The sequence below is a fragment of the Salvelinus namaycush genome, chromosome 35 (assembly GCF_016432855.1).
Source record: "Salvelinus namaycush isolate Seneca chromosome 35, SaNama_1.0, whole genome shotgun sequence".
NCBI classification, from domain to species: domain Eukaryota; kingdom Metazoa; phylum Chordata; class Actinopteri; order Salmoniformes; family Salmonidae; genus Salvelinus; species Salvelinus namaycush.
Genome location: NC_052341.1, coordinates 4,907,845 through 4,930,588, shown reverse-complemented (window position 1 = coordinate 4,930,588; position 22,744 = coordinate 4,907,845). Strand labels below are relative to the sequence as shown.

The following is a 22,744-nucleotide window of genomic DNA, read 5'->3' as shown; positions in this document are numbered from 1 at the left end:
TCATCACTCCATCCTCTAGTCCTCTCATCCCTTCCATCCTCTCATCACTCCATCCTCTCATCCATCCTCTCATCCTCTCACTCACTCCAACCTCTCATCACTCCATCCTCTAGCCTCTCATCACATCCAATCCTCTCATCACTCCATCCTCTCATCACTCTCATCACTCCATCATCTCTATCCTCTCATCATCCATCTCATCATCACTCCATCCTCTAGTACCTCTCATCACTCTCATCCTCTCATCACTCACCATCCTCTCATCACTCCACTCCTGTAGTCCTCTCACACTCCATCATCTCGCCTCTCATCACTCCATCCTCTCATCACTCCATCCTCTAGTCCTCTCATCATCTCTATTCCTCTCATCAATCCATCCTCTCATCACTCCATCCTCTCATCCTCTCATCACACCATCCTCTCATCACTCCAACCTCTCATCCACTCCATCCTCTCATCACTCCATCTCTCATCCTCTCATCACACCACCACCCTCTCACTCCCATCCTCTAGTCCTCTCATCACTCCATCCTCTCATCCTCTACATCACTCCATCCTCTCATTCACTCCATCCTCTCATCCTCTCATCACACATCCTCTCATCACTCCATCCTCTCATCATCCCATCCCATAGTCCTCTCATCACTCCCTCTCTCTCCTCGTCCCTCTCATCACTCCATCATCCATCACTCACCTCCATCCTCTAGTCCTCTCATCCTCCATCCTCTAGCCTCTCATCCTCCATCCTCTAGTCCTCTCATCACTCCATCCTCTAGTCCTCTCATCACTCCATCACTCTTGTCCTCTCATCACTCAACATCCTCATCATCACTCCATCCTCTCATCACTCCATCCCTCTAGTCCTCTCATCACTCCATCCTCTCATCACTCCATCCTCTAGTCCCTCTCATCACTCCTCCTCTCATCACTCCATCCTCTAGTTCCTCTCATCACTCCATCCTCTCTCGTCCTCTCATCACTCCATCCTCTATCCTCTCATCACTCCACTCCTCTCATCCACTCCACTCCTCTAGTCCTCTCATCACTCCACATCCTCTCAGTCCTCTCATCACTCCATCCTCTATCCTCTCATCACTCCATCCTCTAGTCCTCTCATCCATACGTCCTCACCATCACTCCATCCTCTAGTCCTCTCATCCTCTCCATCCTCCTAGTCCTCGTCATCACTCCATCCTCTCATCCCTCATCCTCCATCCTCTCATCACTCCATCATACTATCCTCATCACTACCCTCTCATCCCTCCTCCATCCTCTCATCACTCCATCCTCTAGTCTCTCACTACCTACCTCTCATCCACTCCATCCTCTCATCACCTCCATCATCTCATCCTCTCATCACCTCCATCCTCTCATCACTCCAATCTCTCATCACTCCACATCACTCTATCCTCTCATCACTCATCTCGCATCACTCCATCCTCTAGTCCTCTCATCACTCCATCCTCTAGTCCTCTCATCACTCATCTCTCTCGTCCTCTCATCACTCCATCCTCTAGTCCTCTCATCACTCCATCCTCTCATCACACTCCATCCTCTCTCTCACCTCCATCCTCTAGTCCTCTCATCACTCCATCCTCTAGTCCTCTCATCCCACTCCATCCTCTAGTCTCTAATCCTCCAGCATCTAGTCCTCATCACTACCTGATCCTCTCATCACTCCATCCTCTAGTCCTCATCACTACCTCCTCTCATCCCTCCATCCTCTCATCACTCCATCATCTAGTCCTCTCATCACTCCATCCTCTAATCACTCAATCCTCTCATCACTCCATCCTCTTGTCCTCTCATCACTCCATCCTCTCATCACTCCATCCTCTAGTCCTCTCATCACTCCATCCTCTAGTCCTCTCATCCCTCCATCCTCTAGTCCTCTCATCCCTCCATCCTCTAGTCCTCTCATCACTCCATCCTCTCATCACTCCATCCTCTAGTCCTCTCATCACTCCCTCCTCTCATCACTCCATCCTCTCATCCTCTCATCACACCATCCTCTCATCACTCCATCCTCTCATCCTCTCATCACTCCAACCTCTCATCACTCCATCCTCTTGTCCTCTCATCACTCCATCCTCTCATCACTCCATCCTCTAGTCCTCTCATCCCTCCATCCTCTCATCACTCCATCCTCTCATCACTCCATCCTCTCATCCTCTCATCACTCCAACCTCTCATCACTCCATCCTCTAGTCCTCTCATCACTCCATCCTCTCATCCTCTCATCACTCCATCCTCTCATCACTCCATCCTCTAGTCCTCTCATCACTCTATCCTCTCATCACTCCATCCTCTCATCACTCCATCCTCTCATCCTCTCATCACACCATCCTCTCATCACTCCAACCTCTCATCACTCCATCCTCTCATCACTCCATCCTCTCATCCTCTCATCACACCATCCTCTCATCACTCCATCCTCTAGTCCTCTCATCACTCCATCCTCTCATCCTCTCATCACTCCAACTTCTCATCACTCCATCCTCTAGTCCTCTCATCACTCCATCCTCTAGTCCTCTCATCACTCCATCCTCTCATCCTCTCATCACACCATCCTCTCATCACTCCATCCTCTCATCACTCCATCCTCTCATCACTCCATCCTCTTGTCCTCTCATCACTCCATCCTCTCATCACTCCATCCTCTCATCACTCCATCCTCTCATCCTCTCATCACACCATCCTCTCATCACTCCATCCTCTCATCCTCTCATCACTCCAACCTCTCATCACTCCATCCTCTTGTCCTCTCATCACTCCATCATCTCATCACTCCATCCTCTAGTCCTCTCATCCCTCCATCCTCTCATCACTCCATCCTCTCATCCTCTCATCACTCCAACCTCTCATCACTCCATCCTCTAGTCCTCTCATCACTCCATCCTCTCATCCTCTCATCACTCCATCATCTAGTCCTCTCATCACTCCATCCTCTCATCACTCCATCCTCTAGTCCTCTCATCACTCTATCCTCTCATCACTCCATCCTCTCATCACTCCATCCTCTCATCACTCCATCCTCTAGTCCTCTCATCACTCCATCCTCTAGTCCTCTCATCCCTCCATCCTCTAGTCCTCTCATCACTCCATCATCTAGTCCTCATCACTACCTCCTCTCATCCCTCCATCCTCTCATCACTCCATCCTCTAGTCCTCATCACTACCTCCTCTCATCCCTCCATCCTCTCATCACTCCATCATCTAGTCCTCTCATCACTCCATCCTCTAATCACTCAATCCTCTCATCACTCCATCCTCTTGTCCTCTCATCACTACCTCCTCTCATCACTCCATCCTCTAGTCCTCTCATCACTCCATCCTCTAGTCCTCTCATCCCTCCATCCTCTAGTCCTCTCATCCCTCCATCCTCTAGTCCTCTCATCACTCCATCCTCTCATCACTCCATCCTCTAGTCCTCTCATCACTCCATCCTCTCATCACTCCATCCTCTCATCCTCTCATCACACCATCCTCTCATCACTCCATCCTCTCATCCTCTCATCACTCCAACCTCTCATCACTCCATCCTCTTGTCCTCTCATCACTCCATCCTCTCATCACTCCATCCTCTAGTCCTCTCATCCCTCCATCCTCTCATCACTCCATCCTCTCATCACTCCATCCTCTCATCCTCTCATCACTCCAACCTCTCATCACTCCATCCTCTAGTCCTCTCATCACTCCATCCTCTCATCCTCTCATCACTCCATCCTCTCATCACTCCATCCTCTAGTCCTCTCATCACTCCATCATCTAGTCCTCTCATCACTCCATCCTCTCATCACTCCATCCTCTAGTCCTCTCATCACTCTATCCTCTCATCACTCCATCCTCTCATCACTCCATCCTCTCATCCTCTCATCACACCATCCTCTCATCACTCCAACCTCTCATCACTCCATCCTCTCATCACTCCATCCTCTCATCCTCTCATCACACCATCCTCTCATCACTCCATCCTCTAGTCCTCTCATCACTCCATCCTCTCATCCTCTCATCACTCCAACTTCTCATCACTCCATCCTCTAGTCCTCTCATCACTCCATCCTCTAGTCCTCTCATCACTCCATCCTCTCATCCTCTCATCACACCATCCTCTCATCACTACATCCTCTCATCACTCCATCCTCTCATCACTCCATCCTCTTGTCCTCTCATCACTCCATCCTCTCATCACTCCATCCTCTCATCCTCTCATCACACCATCCTCTCATCACTCCATCCTCTAGTCCTCTCATCACTCCAACCTCTCATCACTCCATCCTCTTGTCCTCTCATCACTCCATCCTCTCATCACTCCATCCTCTAGTCCTCTCATCCCTCCATCCTCTCATCACTCCATCCTCTCATCACTCCATCCTCTCATCCTCTCATCACTCCAACCTCTCATCACTCCATCCTCTAGTCCTCTCATCACTCCATCCTCTCATCACTCCATCCTCTCATCCTCTCATCACTCCATCATCTAGTCCTCTCATCACTCCATCCTCTCATCACTCCATCCTCTAGTCCTCTCATCACTCTATCCTCTCATCACTCCATCCTCTCATCACTCCATCCTGTAGTCCTCTCATCACTCCATCATCTAGTCCTCTCATCACTCCATCCTCTCATCACTCCATCCTCTAGTCCTCTCATCACTCTATCCTCTCATCACTCCATCCTCTCATCACTCCATCCTCTCATCCTCTCATCACACCATCCTCTCATCACTCCAACCTCTCATCACTCCATCCTCTCATCACTCCATCCTCTCATCCTCTCATCACACCACCCTCTCATCACTCCATCCTCTAGTCCTCTCATCACTCCATCCTCTCATCCTCTCATCACTCCATCCTCTCATCACTCCATCCTCTCATCCTCTCATCACACCATCCTCTCATCACTCCATCCTCTCATCACTCCATCCCATAGTCCTCTCATCACTCCATCCTCTTGTCTTCTCATCACTCCATCCTCTCATCACTCCATCCTCTAGTCCTCTCATCACTCCATCCTCTAGTCCTCTCATCCCTCCATCCTCTAGTCCTCTCATCACTCCATCCTCTAGTCCTCTCATCACTCCATCCTCTTGTCCTCTCATCACTCCATCCTCTCATCACTCCATCCTCTCATCACTCCATCCTCTAGTCCACTCATCACTCCATCCTCTCATCACTCCATCCTCTAGTCCTCTCATCACTCCATCCTCTCATCACTCCATCCTCTCATCCTCTCATCACTACCTCCTCTCATCACTTCATCCTCTCATCCTCTCATCACTCCAACCTCTCATCACTCCATCCTCTTGTCCTCTCATCACTCCATCCTCTCATCACTCCATCCTCTAGTCCTCTCATCCCTCCATCCTCTCATCACTCCATCCTCTCATCACTCCATCCTCTCATCCTCTCATCACTCCAACCTCTCATCACTCCATCCTCTAGTCCTCTCATCACTCCATCCTCTCATCCTCTCATCACTCCATCCTCTCATCACTCCATCCTCTAGTCCTCTCATCACTCCATCATCTAGTCCTCTCATCACTCCATCCTCTCATCACTCCATCCTCTAGTCCTCTCATCACTCTATCCTCTCATCACTCCATCCTCTCATCACTCCATCCTCTCATCCTCTCATCACACCATCCTCTCATCACTCCAACCTCTCATCACTCCATCCTCTCATCACTCCATCCTCTCATCCTCTCATCACACCATCCTCTCATCACTCCATCCTCTAGTCCTCTCATCACTCCAACTTCTCATCACTCCAACTTCTCATCACTCCATCCTCTAGTCCTCTCATCACTCCATCCTCTAGTCCTCTCATCACTCCATCCTCTCATCCTCTCATCACACCATCCTCTCATCACTCCATCCTCTCATCACTCCATCCCATAGTCCTCTCATCACTCCATCCTCTTGTCCTCTCATCACTCCATCCTCTCATCACTCCATCCTCTCATCCCTCCATCCTCTCATCCTCTCATCACACCATCCTCTCATCACTCCATCCTCTCATCCTCTCATCACTCCAACCTCTCATCACTCCATCCTCTTGTCCTCTCATCACTCCATCCTCTAGTCCTCTCATCACTCCATCCTCTTGTCCTCTCATCACTCCATCCTCTTTTTCTCTCATCACTCCATCCTCTCATCACGCCATCCTCTAGTCCTCTCATCACTCCATCCTCTCATCCTCTCATCACTCCAACCTCTCATCACTCCATCCTCTAGTCCTCTCATCACTCCATCCTCTAGTCCTCTCATCACTCCATCCTCTCATCACTCCATCCTCTAGTCCTCTCATCACTCCATCCTCTAGTCCTCTCATCACTCCATCCTCTAGTCCTCTCATCACTCCATCCTCTCATCACTCCATCCTCTAGTCCTCTCATCACTCCATCCTCTAGTCCTCTCATCACTCCATCCTCTCAACACTCCATCCTCTAGTTCTCTCATCACTCCATCCTCTAGTCCTCTCATCACTCCATCCTCTCATCACTCCATCCTCTAGTCCTCTCATCACTCCATCCTCTAGTCCTCTCATCACTCCATCCTCTTGTCCTCTCATCACTCCATCCTCTAGTCCTCTCATCACTCCATCCTCTCATCACTCCATCCTCTAGTCCTCTCATCACTCCATCCTCTAGTCGTCTCATCACTCCATCCTCTAGTCCTCTCATCACTCCATCCTCTTGTCCTCTCATCACTCCATCATCTAGTCCTCTCATCACTCCATCCTCTAGTCCTCTCATCACTCCATCCTCTAGTCCTCTCATCACTACATCCTCTCATCACTCCATCCTCTAGTCCTCTCATCACTCCATCCTCTAGTCCTCTCATCACTCCATCCTCTCATCACAACACCCTCTTGTCCTTTCATGCTTCTCTATTAGATAGTTGTATTGTTTGCTAGAGTGTAGGGCTTATGGGTAATAAACCATTCTAGAGGGTCTCAGCTGAGGCCAGGAGAGCCAGAGAGGTTATGGTAATTGGTATGCAGTGGTATACTGCAGCAGCCACTCACATCCCCATAGCAGGCATCAGAGATGTGAAGAGTATTAGTGAGGCCTAACACAACCAACCCTCCACAGTCTGAATCAATCTGTCTGTCTGTCTGTCTGTCTGTCTGTCTGTCTGTCTGTCTGTCTGTCTGTCTGTCTGTCTGTCTGTCTGTCTGTCTGTCTGTCTGTCTCTCTCTCTCTCTCTCTCTCTCTCTCTCTCTCTCTCTCTCTGTCTCTCTCTCTCTCTCTCTCTCTCTCTCTCTCTCTGTCTCTCTGTCTCTCTGTCTCTCTGTCTCTGTCTCTGTCTCTGTCTCTGTCTCTGTCTGTCTCTCTGTCTCTCTGTCTCTCTGTCTCTCTGTCTCTGTCTCTGTCTCTGTCTCTGTCTCTGTCTGTCTCTGTCTGTCTCTCTGTCTGTAGGGTAACCTGTATTGAATAGGAATAGGCAGCTGTAAAACAATATTTTTCAAAGGAACTTTTTATTCTTTGTTATTATTATTTTTTATTATTAAAACTATTATTTTTTATTAGTGAGGCTGTTTCTGTTTGTGAAATCCTGTGATTTTGTTTTGTGAGTCGTATCAGACAGCATGGAATTAAATTCCCACATAGCAATTTATTCTGTAGCCCTGTCTCCCAGTGTGTGTGTGTGTGTGTGTCCGTGTGTGTCCGTGTGTGTGTGTGTGTGTCCGTGCGTGTCCGTGTGTGTGTCCGTGTGTGTCCGTGCGTGTGTGTAGACCGTCACCTCACTTTTTAGCAAAATTTGATTTCAAATCACTTTCTGGATGACCAGTTATTGCTTCATTGAAATAAAATGTCTTGTCACCTTTATTAATTGTTGTAGTAACTGACACCAGTGGTAATAGGTATCGAAATGTAAATTGCTCTCTGCTGCTGCTGTAATTAATATAATTCTTCACTAGAAGATTCTAGGTTCCACTAGAAAACAAAATGTGCTTCTGGATGGATTTATACGGTACAACCCAACTAACATATTTGGTTGGTCGGAAGTTGTGGGAGTGTACGTGTTTGGTTTCCCATTCGTTTCTGGGAAACCAAGCCGTTTGTTTCCTGACCTCTAAAACGGACCGTTTTTTAAAAACGTTTAGAGAACAAAAGTGGAAACGTACATTTTTAGGTTTCAAGGAGGTTATGAGAACGTTTTACTATTGTTTCCTGGGAGGTTTTATTAATGTGATGAGAAGGGAAATTCAAGGTTATTTTTTTTATTTTTTTATTTTTTATAACTTACTTAAAACTTTCACTGAATATTTCAATAAGACTTTTAATAACACTGCTAGTTTATTTTGGGTCAGCTCCAAGCACAGATTGGACACATGGAAATACATTTCTTTAGGCATTTATCATGCAAACACATGTATTTTTTATTATGACACGGCATCAGTGAGATTCAAACTTATCTGTTCACCATCCATGGAATTAGTCCACTGTGCCACCAGGATGGAGATAGCATTGCCATGTTTTTGTATGCATATAAATGCTGGTCATTGGAGTCTATTCAAACGGACTCCATTTCAAACAGGAAACTAGCACTCATTAAGATCAGGTGTGGCTAATTAGTGGGCGTGGTCAACACACCTGAACACAATTAACAATACAGAGGGTAGACAGAGTTTGGATGTTGAGAAGAGAATGTATATGTTTTTAAATAACATTCTTAGAACATTCTCTGAACATTCCGAACGTTTTCTTGTGTTTTTTTATGGAATGTTTTCTTAACGTTCTCAGAACAATTTGAAACAATGTCTTTAAATAGAACCACGAGGAAACTTGTAGGAAACGTTGTCATGACTTTGCCCTGTTGGGTGAGGGTCATAAAACCCCCTTTCCCTCTCTCCCCCCCACCAGTTTATGACCCCCCCCCCCCCCCCCCCCCCCCATAAATACCTTTCCCCCAATATCTCTCCACTCTACAAAAACTGACTTTTGAAAATCCTTTGTTACCATTTACATTTAAGTCATTTAGCAGACGCTCTTATCCAGAGAGAGACTTTGCAATACAGTAACATCAAAAGGTTGGGAATAGAACAATATTTCTGTAATCCAACCGATGAAAGTATCCGTTGGAATATGATGTCAGATCAGTTGTTGTCTGGGACATTATTACTGATGACAGGACAACATAAACTGTATCTTGGAAAGTCTACACATTCTAGTCATCCGATTCACATTGACTTGTTGTGCAATTTAAATGTTTAAATATGAAACTATTTGTGAAAAGATGGAATGTAATTCTAGCCAACTAAATGAGAGAATAGTTTTCATAGTTTTCAAGTAAACTATGCTCACTCAGTGGCCACGCCCATGTGAACAGACATTGGTTGGAGAGTGATGAAACACGCCCTTCTCTTCTCCAGTATAAAAGCCCCCGTGACCCAATTCACGTCAGACTGAGTAAACCTCAGCGTGAGCTGTTGTTGAATATCCACGCTACATAAAGACATTTACACGAGACCAGATCACGTGGAGGTGACGATCACTACGCTGGAAAGGATGAGTTTTGACTAGACCAGCCAGAATTCAGCGCGAGCTGATTATGGCAGAATTGTATGAACTTTGAACTCCTATTCACTAAAGAAGAAGTGATACATCCTAGAAGTCGAGTTATCAGCTGAAAAGTTGTGGTAAGGTTGTATGTAAAAATAAAAATAGTACAACCACGCTCTCACCAAGTTCTAGTAAGCATATGGTTTTCAGAACGTTATGTGTGTCACGGCAGCCTTCCCTCTCTTCACTAAAAGAGGGGGTGAAACAGGGATCGGACCAACACGCAGCGTAGCCAGTGCTCAACATGTTTAATTAAACAAAAAACAGTGAACACTTACAACGAACAAAAAATAACAAGGTGTGGCAAACCGAAACAGTCCTATCTGGTGCAGAACACAAACACAGAGACAGGAAACAACCACCCACAATCCCCAACACAAAACAAGCCACCTATATATGATTCTCAATCAGGGACAACGATTGACAGCTGTCTCTGATTGAGAACCATATTAGGCTGGACACAGAAACAGACAAACTAGACACACAACATAGAATTCCCACCCAGCTCACGTCCTGGCCAACACTAAACAAGCAAAACACATAAGAACTATGGTCAGGACGTGACAGTACCCCCCCCCCCCCCCCCTGAGGTGCGGACTCCGAACGCACCCCTAAAACTCAAGGGGAGGGTCTGGGTGGGCATCTGTCCGCGGTGGCGGCTCCGGCGGTGGACGAGGACACCACTCCACCACTGTCTTTGTCCCCCTCCTTAGCGTCCTTTGAGTGGCGACCCTCGCCCCCGACCATGGTCCAGGAACCTTCACCAAGGCCCCTCCTAAATATAGACAACTCAGGACAGAGAGGTAGCTCAGGACAGAGGGGTAGCTCAGGACAGAGAGGTAGCTCAGGACAGAGAGGTAGCTCAGGACAGAGAGGTAGCTCAGGACAGAGGGGCAACTCCGGACTGAAGGACAGCTCCGGACAGAGAGGCAGCTCTGGACTGAATGGTTGCTCCGGACTAGATGCAGCTCATGACTGGAAGGCAGCTCATGACTGGAGGGCAGCTCATGACTGGAGGGCAGCTCATGACTGGAGAGCAGCTCATGACTGGAGGGCAGCTCATGACTGGAGGGCAGCTCATGACTGGAGGGCAGCTCATGACTGGAGGGCAGCTCATGACTGGCGGGCAGCTCATGACTGGAGGGCAGCTCATGACTGGCGGGCAGCTCATGACTGGCGGGCAGCTCATGACTGGAGGGCAGCTCATGACTGACTGGCGGCTCTGGCAGCTCTTGACTGGCTGGCGGCTCTGGCAGCTCCTGACTGGCTGGCGGCTCTGGCAGCTCCTGACTGGCTGGCGGCTCTGGCAGCTCCTGACTGGCTGGCGGCTCTGGCAGCTCCTGACTGGCTGGCGGCTCTGGCAGCTCCTGACTGGCTGGCGGCTCTGGCAGCCCCTGACTGGCTGGCGGCTCTGGCAGCCCCTGACTGGCTGGCGGCTCTGGCAGCCCCTGACTGGCTGGCGGCTCTGGCAGCTCCTGACTGGCTGGCGGCTCTGGCAGCCCCTGACTGGCTGGCGGCTCTGGCGGCTCCTGACTGACGGACAACTCTAGCGGCTCCTGACTGACGAACGGCTCTGACGGCTCGGGACAGACGGGCGGCTCTAATGGCTCGGGACAGACGGATGGCTCAGATGGCGCTGGGTAGACGGATGGCTCAGATGGCGCTGGGCAGACGGATGGCTCAGATGGCGCTGGGCAGACGGATGGCTCAGATGGCGCTGGGCAGACGGATGGCTCAGATGGCGCTGGGCAGACGGATGGCTCAGATGGCGCTGGGCAGACGGATGGCTCAGACGGCGCTGGGCAGACGGATGGCTCAGACGGCGCTGGGCAGACGGATGGCTCAGACGGCGTTGAGCAGACGAGCAGTGCAGGCGGGGTTGGGCAGACGGCCGACTCTGGCCGGCTGAGAGGCACAGTAGGCCTGGTGCGTGGTGCCGGAACTGGTGGCACCGGACTGGAGACACGCACCTCAAGGCTAGTGCGGGGAGCAGGAACAGGGCATACTGGTTTCTCAAAGTGCACTATAGGCCTGGTGCGTGGTGCCGGAACTGGTGATACCGGACTGAAGGCACGCACCTCAGGGCGAGTGCGGGGAGAAGGAACAGTGCGTACAGGGCTCTGGAGACGCACAGGAGGCTTGGTGCGTGGTGCCGGAACTGGTGGTACTGGGCTGGAGACACGCACCACAGGGAGAGTGCGTGGAGGAGGAACAGGGCTCTGGAGACGCACAGGAAGCCTAGTGCGTGGTGTAGGCACTGATGGTACTGGGCTGGGGCGGGAAGGTGGCGCCGCATATACCGGACCGTGCAGGCGTACTGGCTCCCTTGAGCACTGAGCCTGCCCAACCTTACCTGGTTGAATGCTCCCCGTAGCCCGACCAATGCGGGGAGGTGGAATAACCCGCACTGGGCTGTGTAGGCGAACCGGGGACACCATGCGTAAGGCTGGTGCCATGTACACCGGCCCGAGGAGACGTACTGGAGGCCAGATATGTTGAGCCGGCTTCATGGCACTTGGCTCAATGCTCAATTTAGCCCGGCCAGTGCGGGGAGGTGGAATAACCCGCACCGGGCTATGCACACGTACAGGAGACACCGTGCGCTCTTCCGCATAACACGGTGTCTGCCCGTACTCCCGCTCTCCACGGTAAGCATGGGAAGTGGGCGCAGGTCTCCTACCTGACTTCGCCACACTACCCTTTAGCCCCCCCCCCCCCAAGAAATTTTGGGGATTTCTTCTCGGGCTTCCTGGCCAGCCGTGTTCCCTCATAACACCGGTTCCCCTTCTCAGCTGCTTTCGCTCTCCTAGCTGCCTCCACCTGTTCCCATGGAAGGCGATCCTTACCAGCCAGGATCTCCTCCCATGTGTAGCAACCCTTTCCGTCCAATACGTCCTCCCAAGTCCATTTCTCCTGGTCCCGCTGTTGCTGCTGCTGCCGTTGCTGCCCGTTGCTACGCTGCTTGGTCCGGGTTTGGTGGGTGGTTCTGTCACGGCAGCCTTCCCTCTCTTCACTAAAAGAGGGGTGAAACAGGGATCGGACCAACACGCAGCGTAGCCAGTGCTCAACATGTTTAATTAAACAAAAAACAGTGAACACTTACAACGAACAAAAAATAACAAGGTGTGGCAAACCGAAACAGTCCTATCTGGTGCAGAACACAAACACAGAGACAGGAAACAACCACCCACAATCCCCAACACAAAACAAGCCACCTATATATGATTCTCAATCAGGGACAACGATTGACAGCTGTCTCTGATTGAGAACCATATTAGGCTGGACACAGAAACAGACAAACTAGACACACAACATAGAATTCCCACCCAGCTCACGTCCTGACCAACACTAAACAAGCAAAACACATAAGAACTATGGTCAGGACGTGACAATGTGTTTGCTGGGGAAGCTCTAAGTATGTGTTAATTGTTTGATAGCTTTATGTTTTGGTAATGCAAGTCTACTTTCTGACAGGGCACTCTGTTTGTGTGTGTGTGTGTGTGTGTGTGTGTGGGTGTGTGTGGGCGCGTGTGTGTGTGGGCGCGTGTGTGTGTATGTACGAGCTTACGTGCTCACGCGCGTGTGTGTACTGTGTAGCGTTGGCTAATGGTGTTTAATATTCAAAGCACATTACATGTTTTCCTGAGTCACCATGTCTTAATGGAGGAAATAGAGGCTATATCCCGAATTAAACCATATACCCTATTTAGTGCACTACTTTAGACCAGAGACTATATATAAAGTAGTCCATTACTTTAGACCAGAGACTATTTGTAAAGTAGTGCACTACTTTAGACCAGACACTATATGTAAAGTAGTGCACTACTTTAGACCAGAGACTATATGTAAAGTAGTGCACTACTTTAGACCAGAGACTATATGTAAAGTAGTGCACTACTTTAGACCAGAGACTATATGTAAAGTAGTGCACTACTTTAGACCAGAGACTATATGTAAAGTAGTGCACTAAATATGGAATAGAGTGCCATTTGGGACGTTGCCAGAGCACTTCTAAATTCATGAAGAGGTCCGCTCTGAGTTCCGAAGAGGTCCGCTCTGAGTTCCGAAGACGTCCGCTCTGAGTTCCGAAGACGTCCGCTCTGAGTTCCGAAGAGGTCCGCTCTGAGTTCCGAAGACGTCCGCTCTGAGTTCCGAAGAGGTCCGCTCTGAGTTCCGAAGACGTCCGCTCTGAGTTTCGAAGACGTCCGCTCTGAGTTCCGAAGAGGTCCGCTCTGAGTTCCGAAGACGTCCGCTTTGAGTTCCGAAGAGGTCCGCTCTGAGTTCCGAAGACGTCCGCTCTGAGTTCCGAGGACGTCCGCTCTGAGTTCCGAAGACGTCCGCTCTGAGTTCCGAAGAGGTCCGCTCTGAGTTCCGAAGACGTCCGCTCTGAGTTCCGAAGAGGTCCGCTCTGAGTTCCGAAGACGTCCGCTCTGAGTTCCGAAGACGTCCGCTCTGAGTTTCGAAGACGTCCGCTCTGAGTTCCGTAGACGTCCGCTCTGAGTTCCGAAGAGGTCCGCTCTGAGTTCCGAAGACGTCCGCTCTGAGTTTCGAAGACGTCCGCTCTGAGTTCCGAAGACGTCCGCTCTGAGTTCCGAAGAGGTCCGCTCTGAGTTCCGAAGACGTCCGCTCTGAGTTCCGAAGACGTCCGCTCTGAGTTCCGAAGAGGTCCGCTCTGAGTTCTGTACTTGGCAGAGAAGAGATGCAGAGTGAAAACAGGACAGTTTATATCCACATCTTTCTGAGTGCTCGTCTGTAAAAAGACCAGACCCACTGGGGCACAGACATCAGTTCAACATCTACCTTTGATTTACATTTTGGTTGAGTTGTCAACTAATGTGATTTTAATGTGAAATCAACCAAACAATTCACTCTATGATTGGATTTAGGTTAAAAGTTGGGTGGAAAAAAATACTAAATTCTCTTATGTTGTTGGCTTTTTGCAAATCCATTTTTGGGGGTTGAAATGACGTGGAAACAATGTTGATTGAACCAGTTTTTGCCCAGTTGGTGTCACGGCTGACTAGGTGTGTTGGTAGGAATCAGGTGCAGAGAGCAGAGAGTTCCAGGGGAAAAATGCACTTTATTTCCGACACCGAAAATGGTAATGCCCAAAACACAGGGCGCAAAACACTGACCAACCCAAACACAGGGCACAAAACACTGACCAACCCAAACACAGGGCACAAAACACTGACCAACCCAAACACAGGGCACAAAACACTGACCAACCCAAACACAGGGCACAAAACACTGACCAACCCAAACACAGGGCACAAAACACTGACCAACCCAAACACAGGGCGCAAAACACTGACCAACCCAAACACAGGGCACAAAACACTGACCAACCCAAACACAGGGCACAAAACACTGACCAACCCAAACACAGGGCACAAAACACTGACCAACCCAAACACAGGGCACAAAACACTGACCAACCCAAACACAGGGCACAAAACACTGACCAACCCAAACACAGGGCACAAAACACTGACCAACCCAAACACAGGGCACAAAACACTGACCAACCCAAACACAGGGCACAAAACACTGACCAACCCAAACACAGGGCACAAAACACTGACCAACCCAAACACAGGGCACAAAACACTGACCAACCCAAACACAGGGCACAAAACACTGACCAACCCAAACACAGGGCACAAAACACTGACCAACCCAAACACAGTGTAAACACGGTCCGGAGCACAACAACACCTACGACACAAACGTGAACACAAAATGAATCCCGCACAACAAAGGGCGGGTTCCACACGCTTACATAGGGAAGCAAGTCAAGAAAACACAAAACGGAACAGGTGCAACTAATAAGACAAAACTAACAGGAAAAGGGGAAAAGGGATCGGTGGCGGCTAGTAGGCCGGTGACGACGACCGCCGAGCACCGCCCGAATAGGCGGGGGAGCCAACTTCGGCGGGAGTCGTCACAGTTGGAGTCGTGACAGTTGGAGTCGTGACAGTTGGAGTCGTGACAGTTGGAGTCGTGACAGTTGGAGTCGTGTCAGTTGGAGTCGTGACAGTTGGAGTCGTGACAGTTGGAGTCGTGTCAGTTGGAGTCGTGACAGTTGGAGGCGTGGCAGTTGGAGTCGTGACAGTTGGAGTCGTGACAGTTGGAGTCGTGTCAGTTGGAGTCGTGACAGTTGGAGGCGTGACAGTTGGAGTCGTGACAGTTGGAGTCGTGACAGTTGGAGTCATGTCAGTGGGAGTCGTGACAGTTGGAGTCGTGTCAGTTGGAGTCGTGTCAGTTGGAGTCGTGACAGTTGGAGTCGTGACAGTTGGAGTCGTGTCAGTTGGAGTCGTGACAGTTGGAGTCGTGTCAGTTGGAGTCGTGACAGTTGGAGTCGTGTCAGTTGGAGTCGTGACAGTTGGAGTCGTGTCAGTTGGAGTCGTGACAGTTGGAGTCGTGACAGTTGGAGTCGTGTCAGTTGGAGTCGTGACAGTTGGAGTCGTGACAGTTGGAGTCGTGTCAGTTGGAGGCTTTTTTTGAATGATGCTTTGCTTCCACTCGTGATTCATCATTACGTAATAACTTTTTGAAAGTGTGACATGTTGCCTAATGTGGATAAGGAGTAGAGTTTACTGTGTCATTGCTGTGTCAACAAACTCTACTGCCTAGAATACAGTGCTGTATGACTCAGACCCTTCTCTATATTGGCATGAGGTGATTGAGCTCTAGCCTGGTCGTGACTAGAAGGTGATTGAGCTCTAGCCTGGTAGTGACTAGAAGGGGAACAATATTACATGTCATGTCTTGTGTCTTGCTATCAAGTTTGTCACGTTAGCTACCGCCGAAGCCATAGTGGTACATCTGCCCAGTGGAAAGCAAATTACCTCGGTCAGCCCCAACATACAAACACCGGTGGTCATTCTCGCACCGGCTTGTCGTTGTGCATCCCGAGGACAGTAACGTTAGCTATTTGGCATGTCACTGTGAAAATCCAGATGGTGACCAATACCGCAAATTATTTCATTCTACCGCGCCCATCGGAATAATAAACATAACTTGTATTTTTATTTTATTATTAGCGCCCGGATCTTGTAACTATCTAACTAGCTAGCTGGCTATCGGGTGGATGGACAGGTTTGTTCGAAGTCTGAGTTCAGAGAGAGAGAGAGAGAGTGTGACGTCACTTTGACATAATAATAATAATTTATTGGGTTCATATAGCTTTTTTTTTTTACCAACTGAGGTACTCAAAGTGCTTTACATAGTAAGGGGGAAACTCATCCCGACCACCACCTGGGTGATGCACAGAAACCAGAATGCTCATCACACAGCAGCTATACGCTGGGGAAGTGAGGAGTGATAAAAATCAATTAGGAATGAGGGGTAATGATTAGGTGGCCATGATGGAAGTGAGACCAAGTTGGGAATTTAGCCAGGACACATACTCTTACAATAAGCGAAGTGTGATTCTATTATATAAAAAAAAAAAATGAGAGTCAAAGACACCTGTCCCATTCCGAAAGACTGCACCTTACGCAGGGCAATGTCCCCTTCACTAATCTGGGGCATTGGAATCTCCTTAGAGCAGAGGGAAGAATGCCCTCTACTGGCTACCGAACACCACCTCAACCCTTCAGCCTGTGATACAGCCCAGACTATGTCCAATAATAAGTACTGTCAGAGCCTTGACACTGCCACCCAAACCCCCAGAGGCCCCATCTATCTATCTCTATCTCTATCTCTCTAAAACATGAACCCCCCCCAACACATGCCCACAGTGCTGAGGGGATGGACAGAGGCTGGGAATCTTCTAACTTGTGATTGTTGCCCTGTTGCCCCAGGAAGTAGAATCAATGCCCCTGGCAGGGAGAAGTGTTTTCTCTGTAGAACAGTGAAATGACTGCCCTGGCTCGCTGTTAGAACAGTGAAATGACTGCCCTGGCTCCCTGTAGAACAGTGAAATGACTGCCCTGGCTCGCTGTTAGAACAGTGAAATGACTGCCCTGGCTCCCTGTTGAACAGTGAAATGACTGCCCTGGCTCCCTGTTGAACAGTGAAATGACTGCCCTGGCTCCCTGTTGAACAGTGAAATGACTGCCCTGGCTCGCTGTTAGAACAGTGAAATGACTCCCTGGCTCCCTGTTAGAACAGTGAAATGACTGCCCTGGCTCCCTGTTGAACAGTGAAATGACTGCCCTGGCTCCCTATTGAACAGTGAAATGACTGCCCTGGCTCCCTGTAGAACAGTGAAATGACTGCCCTGGCTCCCTGTAGAACAGTGAAATGACTAAACAGTGAAATGGCTCCCTGTAGAACAGTGAAATGACTGCCCTGGCTCCCTGTTAGAACAGTGAAATGACTGCCCTGGCTCCCTGTAGAACAGTGAAATGACTGCCCTGGCTCGCTGTAGAACAGTGAAATGACTGCCCTGGCTCCCTGTAGAACAGTGAAATGACTGCCCTGGCTCCCTGTTAGAACAGTGAACTGACTGCCCTGGCTCGCTGTAGAACAGTGAAATGACTGCCCTGGCTCCCTGTTAGAACAGTGAAATGACTGCCCTGGCTCCCTGTAGAACAGTGAAATGACTGCCCTGGCTCGCTGTAGAACAGTGAAATGACTGCCCTGGCTCGCTGTAGAACAGTGAAATGACTGCCCTGGCTCCCTGTTAGAACAGTGAAATGACTGCCCTGGCTCGCTGTTAGAACAGTGAAATGACTGCCCTGGCTCCCTGTTGAACAGTGAAATGACTGCCCTGGCTCCCTGTTGAACAGTGAAATGACTGCCCTGGCTCGCTGCAGAACAGTGAAATGACTGCCCTGGCTCCCTGTTAGAACAGTGAAATGACTGCCCTGGCTCGTTGTAGAACAGTGAAATGACTGCCCTGGCTCCCTGTAGAACAGTGAAATGACTGCCCTGGCTCCCTGTTAGAACAGTGAAATGACTGCCCTGGCTCCCTGTTAGAACAGTGAAATGACTGCCCTGGCTCCCTGTTAGAACAGTGAAATGACTGCCCTGGCTCGCTGTAGAACAGTGAAATGACTGCCCTGGCTCCCTGTTAGAACAGTGAAATGACTGCCCTGGCTCCCTGTTAGAACAGTGAAATGACTGCCCTGGCTCCCTGTTAGAACAGTGAAATGACTCCCTGGCTCCCTGTTAGAACAGTGAAATGACTGCCCTGGCTCTAAAACATGAACCCCCCCCAACACATGCCCACAGTGCTGAGGGGATGGACAGAGGCTGGGAATCTTCTAACTTGTGATTGTTGCCCTGTTGCCCCAGGAAGTAGAATCAATGCCCCTGGCAGGGAGAAGTGTTTTCTCTGTAGAACAGTGAAATGACTGCCCTGGCTCGCTGTTAGAACAGTGAAATGACTGCCCTGGCTCCCTGTAGAACAGTGAAATGACTGCCCTGGCTCGCTGTTAGAACAGTGAAATGACTGCCCTGGCTCCCTGTTGAACAGTGAAATGACTGCCCTGGCTCCCTGTTGAACAGTGAAATGACTGCCCTGGCTCCCTGTTGAACAGTGAAATGACTGCCCTGGCTCGCTGTAGAACAGTGAAATGACTGCCCTGGCTCCCTGTTAGAACAGTGAAATGACTGCCCTGGCTCGCTGTAGAACAGTGAAATGACTGCCCTGGCTCGCTGTTAGAACAGTGAAATGACTGCCCTGGCTCGCTGTTAGAACAGTGAAATGACTGCCCTGGCTCGCTGTTAGAACAGTGAAATGACTGCCCTGGCTCCCTGTTGAACAGTGAAATGACTGCCCTGGCTCTCTGTAGAACAGTGAAATTACTAAACAGTGAAATGACTGCCCTGGCTCCCTGTTGAATAGTGAAATGACTGCCCTGGCTCGCTGTTAGAGCAGTGAAATGACTGCCCTGGCTCGCTGTTGAATAGTGAAATGACTGCCCTGGCTCCCTGTTGAATAGTGAAATGACTGCCCTGGCTCGCTGTTAGAACAGTGAAATGACTGCCCTGGCTCCCTGTTAGAACAGTGAAATGACTGCCCTGGCTCCCTGTAGAACAGTGAAATGACTGCCCTGGCTCGCTGTTAGAACAGTGAAATGACTGCCCTGGCTCCCTGTTAGAACAGTGAAATGACTGCCCTGGCTCGCTGTAGAACAGTGAAATGACTGCCCTGGCTCCCTGTTAGAACAGTGAAATGACTGCCCTGGCTCGCTGTTAGAACAGTGAAATGACTGCCCTGGCTCCCTGTTAGAACAGTGAAATGACTGCCCTTGCTCGCTGTAGAACAGTGAAATGACTGCCCTGGCTCCCTGTTAGAACAGTGAAATGACTGCCCTGGCTCGCTGTAGAACAGTGAAATGACTGCCCTGGCTCGCTGTTAGAACAGTGAAATGACTGCCCTGGCTCCCTGTTAGAACAGTGAAATGACTGCCCTGGCTCGCTGTTAGAACAGTGAAATGACTGCCCTGGCTCCCTGTTAGAACAGTGAAATGACTGCCCTGGCTCGCTGTAGAACAGTGAAATGACTGCCCTGGCTCCCTGTTAGAACAGTGAAATGACTGCCCTGGCTCGCTGTTAGAACAGTGAAATGACTGCCCTGGCTCCCTGTTAGAACAGTGAAATGACTGCCCTGGCTCCCTGTTAGAACAGTGAAATGACTGCCCTGGCTCCCTGTTAGAACAGTGAAATGACTGCCCTGGCTCGCTGTTAGAGCAGTGAAATGACTGCCCTGGCTCGCTGCAGAACAGTGAAATGACTGCCCTGGCTCCCTGTTAGAACAGTGAAATGACTGCCCTGGCTCCCTGTTAGAACAGTGAAATGACTGCCCTGGCTCGCTGTAGAACAGTGAAATGACTGCCCTGGCTCGCTGTTAGAACAGTGAAATGACTGCCCTGGCTCCCTGTTAGAACAGTGAAATGACTGCCCTGGCTCGCTGTTAGAACAGTGAAATGACTGCCCTGGCTCGCTGTAGAACAGTGAAATGACTGCCCTGGCTCCCTGTTAGAACAGTGAAATGACTGCCCTGGTTCGCTGTTAGAACAGTGAAATGACTGCCCTGGCTCCCTGTTAGAACAGTGAAATGACTGCCCTGGCTCGCTGTAGAACAGTGAAATGACTGCCCTGGCTCCCTGTTAGAACAGTGAAATGACTGCCCTGGCTCCCTGTAAAACAGTGAAATGACTGCCCTGGCTCGCCGTTAGAACAGTGAAATGACTGCCCTGGCTCGCCGTTAGAACAGTGAAATGACTGCCCTGGCTCGCTGTAGAACAGTGAAATGACTGCCCTGGCTCGCCGTTAGAACAGTGAAATGACTGCCCTGGCTCCCTGTTAGAACAGTGAAATGACTGCCCTGGCTCGCCGTTAGAACAGTGAAATGACTGCCCTGGCTCCCTGTTAGAACAGTGAAATGACTGCCCTGGCTCGCTGTAGAACAGTGAAATGACTGCCCTGGCTCCCTGTTAGAACAGTGAAATGACTGCCCTGGCTCCCTGTTAGAACAGTGAAATGACTGCCCTGGCTCCCTGTAAAACAGTGAAATGACTGCCCTGGCTCGCCGTTAGAACAGTGAAATGACTGCCCTGGCTCCCTGTAAAACAGTGAAATGACTGCCCTGGCTCGCCGTTAGAACAGTGAAATGACTGCCCTGGCTCGCCGTTAGAACAGTGAAATGACTGCCCTGGCTCGCCGTTAGAACAGTGAAATGACTGCCCTGGCTCGCCGTTAGAACAGTGAAATGACTGCCCTGGCTCGCCGTTAGAACAGTGAAATGACTGCCCTGGCTCGCCGTTAGAACAGTGAAATGACTGCCCTGGCTCCCTGTTAGAACAGTGAAATGACTGCCCTGGCTCCCTGTTAGAACAGTGAAATGACTGCCCTGGCTCCCTGTTAGAACAGTGAAATGACTGCCCTGGCTCCCTGTTAGAACAGTGAAATGACTGCCCTGGCTCCCTGTTAGAACAGTGAAATGACTGCCCTGGCTCGCTGTAGAACAGTGAAATGACTGCCCTGGCTCACTGTAGAACAGTGAAATGACTGCCCTGGCTCCCTGTTAGAACAGTGAAATGACTGCCCTGGCTCCCTGTTAGAACAGTGAAATGACTGCCCTGGCTCACTGTTAGAACAGTGAAATGACTGCCCTGGCTCCCTGTTAGAACAGTGAAATGACTGCCCTGGCTCCCTGTTAGAACAGTGAAATGACTGCCCTGGCTCCCTGTTAGAACAGTGAAATGACTGCCCTGGCTCCCTGTTCCGTTAGCAATAGCCCCCCCCCCCCCTATCAACAGGCTTACTTCTTTTTAAACTTCGCATTCCTCTAGTTAAGGTTAATTATCATTATCGATATCAGTAAAATGTCCTGGGTAAATGGTGGGTTTGTTCACAGTTAGGATGTTTAGATAGTGGGACCCTTCACTTTTTATCATCCCAGCTGTAGCTCACTCAAATGTCTATTCAGGAAATAGGTCGAGACACTTTTACTATTGTTTAGCAGAAGACTTTATCTGTTGATCAGTTGCTATTTTGGATACAGTCATTGTCAAGCTAGTGCCAATAGAATTGCTTCTCCTTTTTCATACCACAGATCCTATCAGGAGATTGTTATCGAGGATTCCTGCTGCATTCGACTGGCTGGGAGAGAAATACTGTTTACGGTGCTTATTGTGCACCACCTTGTGGAATGTCTGGAGGAAAGGTGGTGGACGCGTTCATACCACACACACACACACACACACACACACACACACACACACACACACACACACACACACACACACACACACACACACACACACACACACACACACACACACACACACACACACACACACACACACACACACACACACACACTCCGACTTGAGTGTTTAGAGAGGGAAATGTATGAACGTCCAACTATGGCTGGCAGCACTTGTCACAGGACAGGAAGAGGGCAGGTCCCCGCTTACTTCCTCTCCTTCTCTACCTTCTCTCTGTTCTCTACCTTCTCTGTTCTCTCCTCTGTTCTCTCCTTCTCTCCTCTCTGTTCTCTCCTCTGTTCTCTCCTTCTCTCCTCTGTTCTCTCCTCTGTTCTCTCCTTCTCTCCTCTCTGTTCTCTCCTTCTCTCCTTCTCTGTTCTCTCCTCTGTTCTCTCCTTCTCTCCTCTGTTCTCTCCTCTGTTCTCTCCTTCTCTCCTCTGTTCTCTCCTTCTCTCCTCTGTTCTCTCCTCTGTTCTCTCCTTCTCTCCTCTGTTCTCTCCTTCTC

At 49.8% G+C, this 22,744-nt stretch overlaps 1 protein-coding gene across 1 annotated transcript in view; it reads right to left on the bottom strand.

Annotated features, from left to right (window-relative positions):
* Positions 1-22,744, bottom strand: part of LOC120029365 (cAMP and cAMP-inhibited cGMP 3',5'-cyclic phosphodiesterase 10A-like) — a 112,643-nt gene that overhangs the window by 72,182 nt on the left and 17,717 nt on the right. Inside the window, exon 2 of the mRNA XM_038974593.1 lies at positions 13,573-14,255. Within this exon, the coding sequence (XP_038830521.1) occupies positions 13,573-14,255 (683 nt within the window). The remainder of the gene's footprint in view (positions 1-13,572; positions 14,256-22,744) is intronic.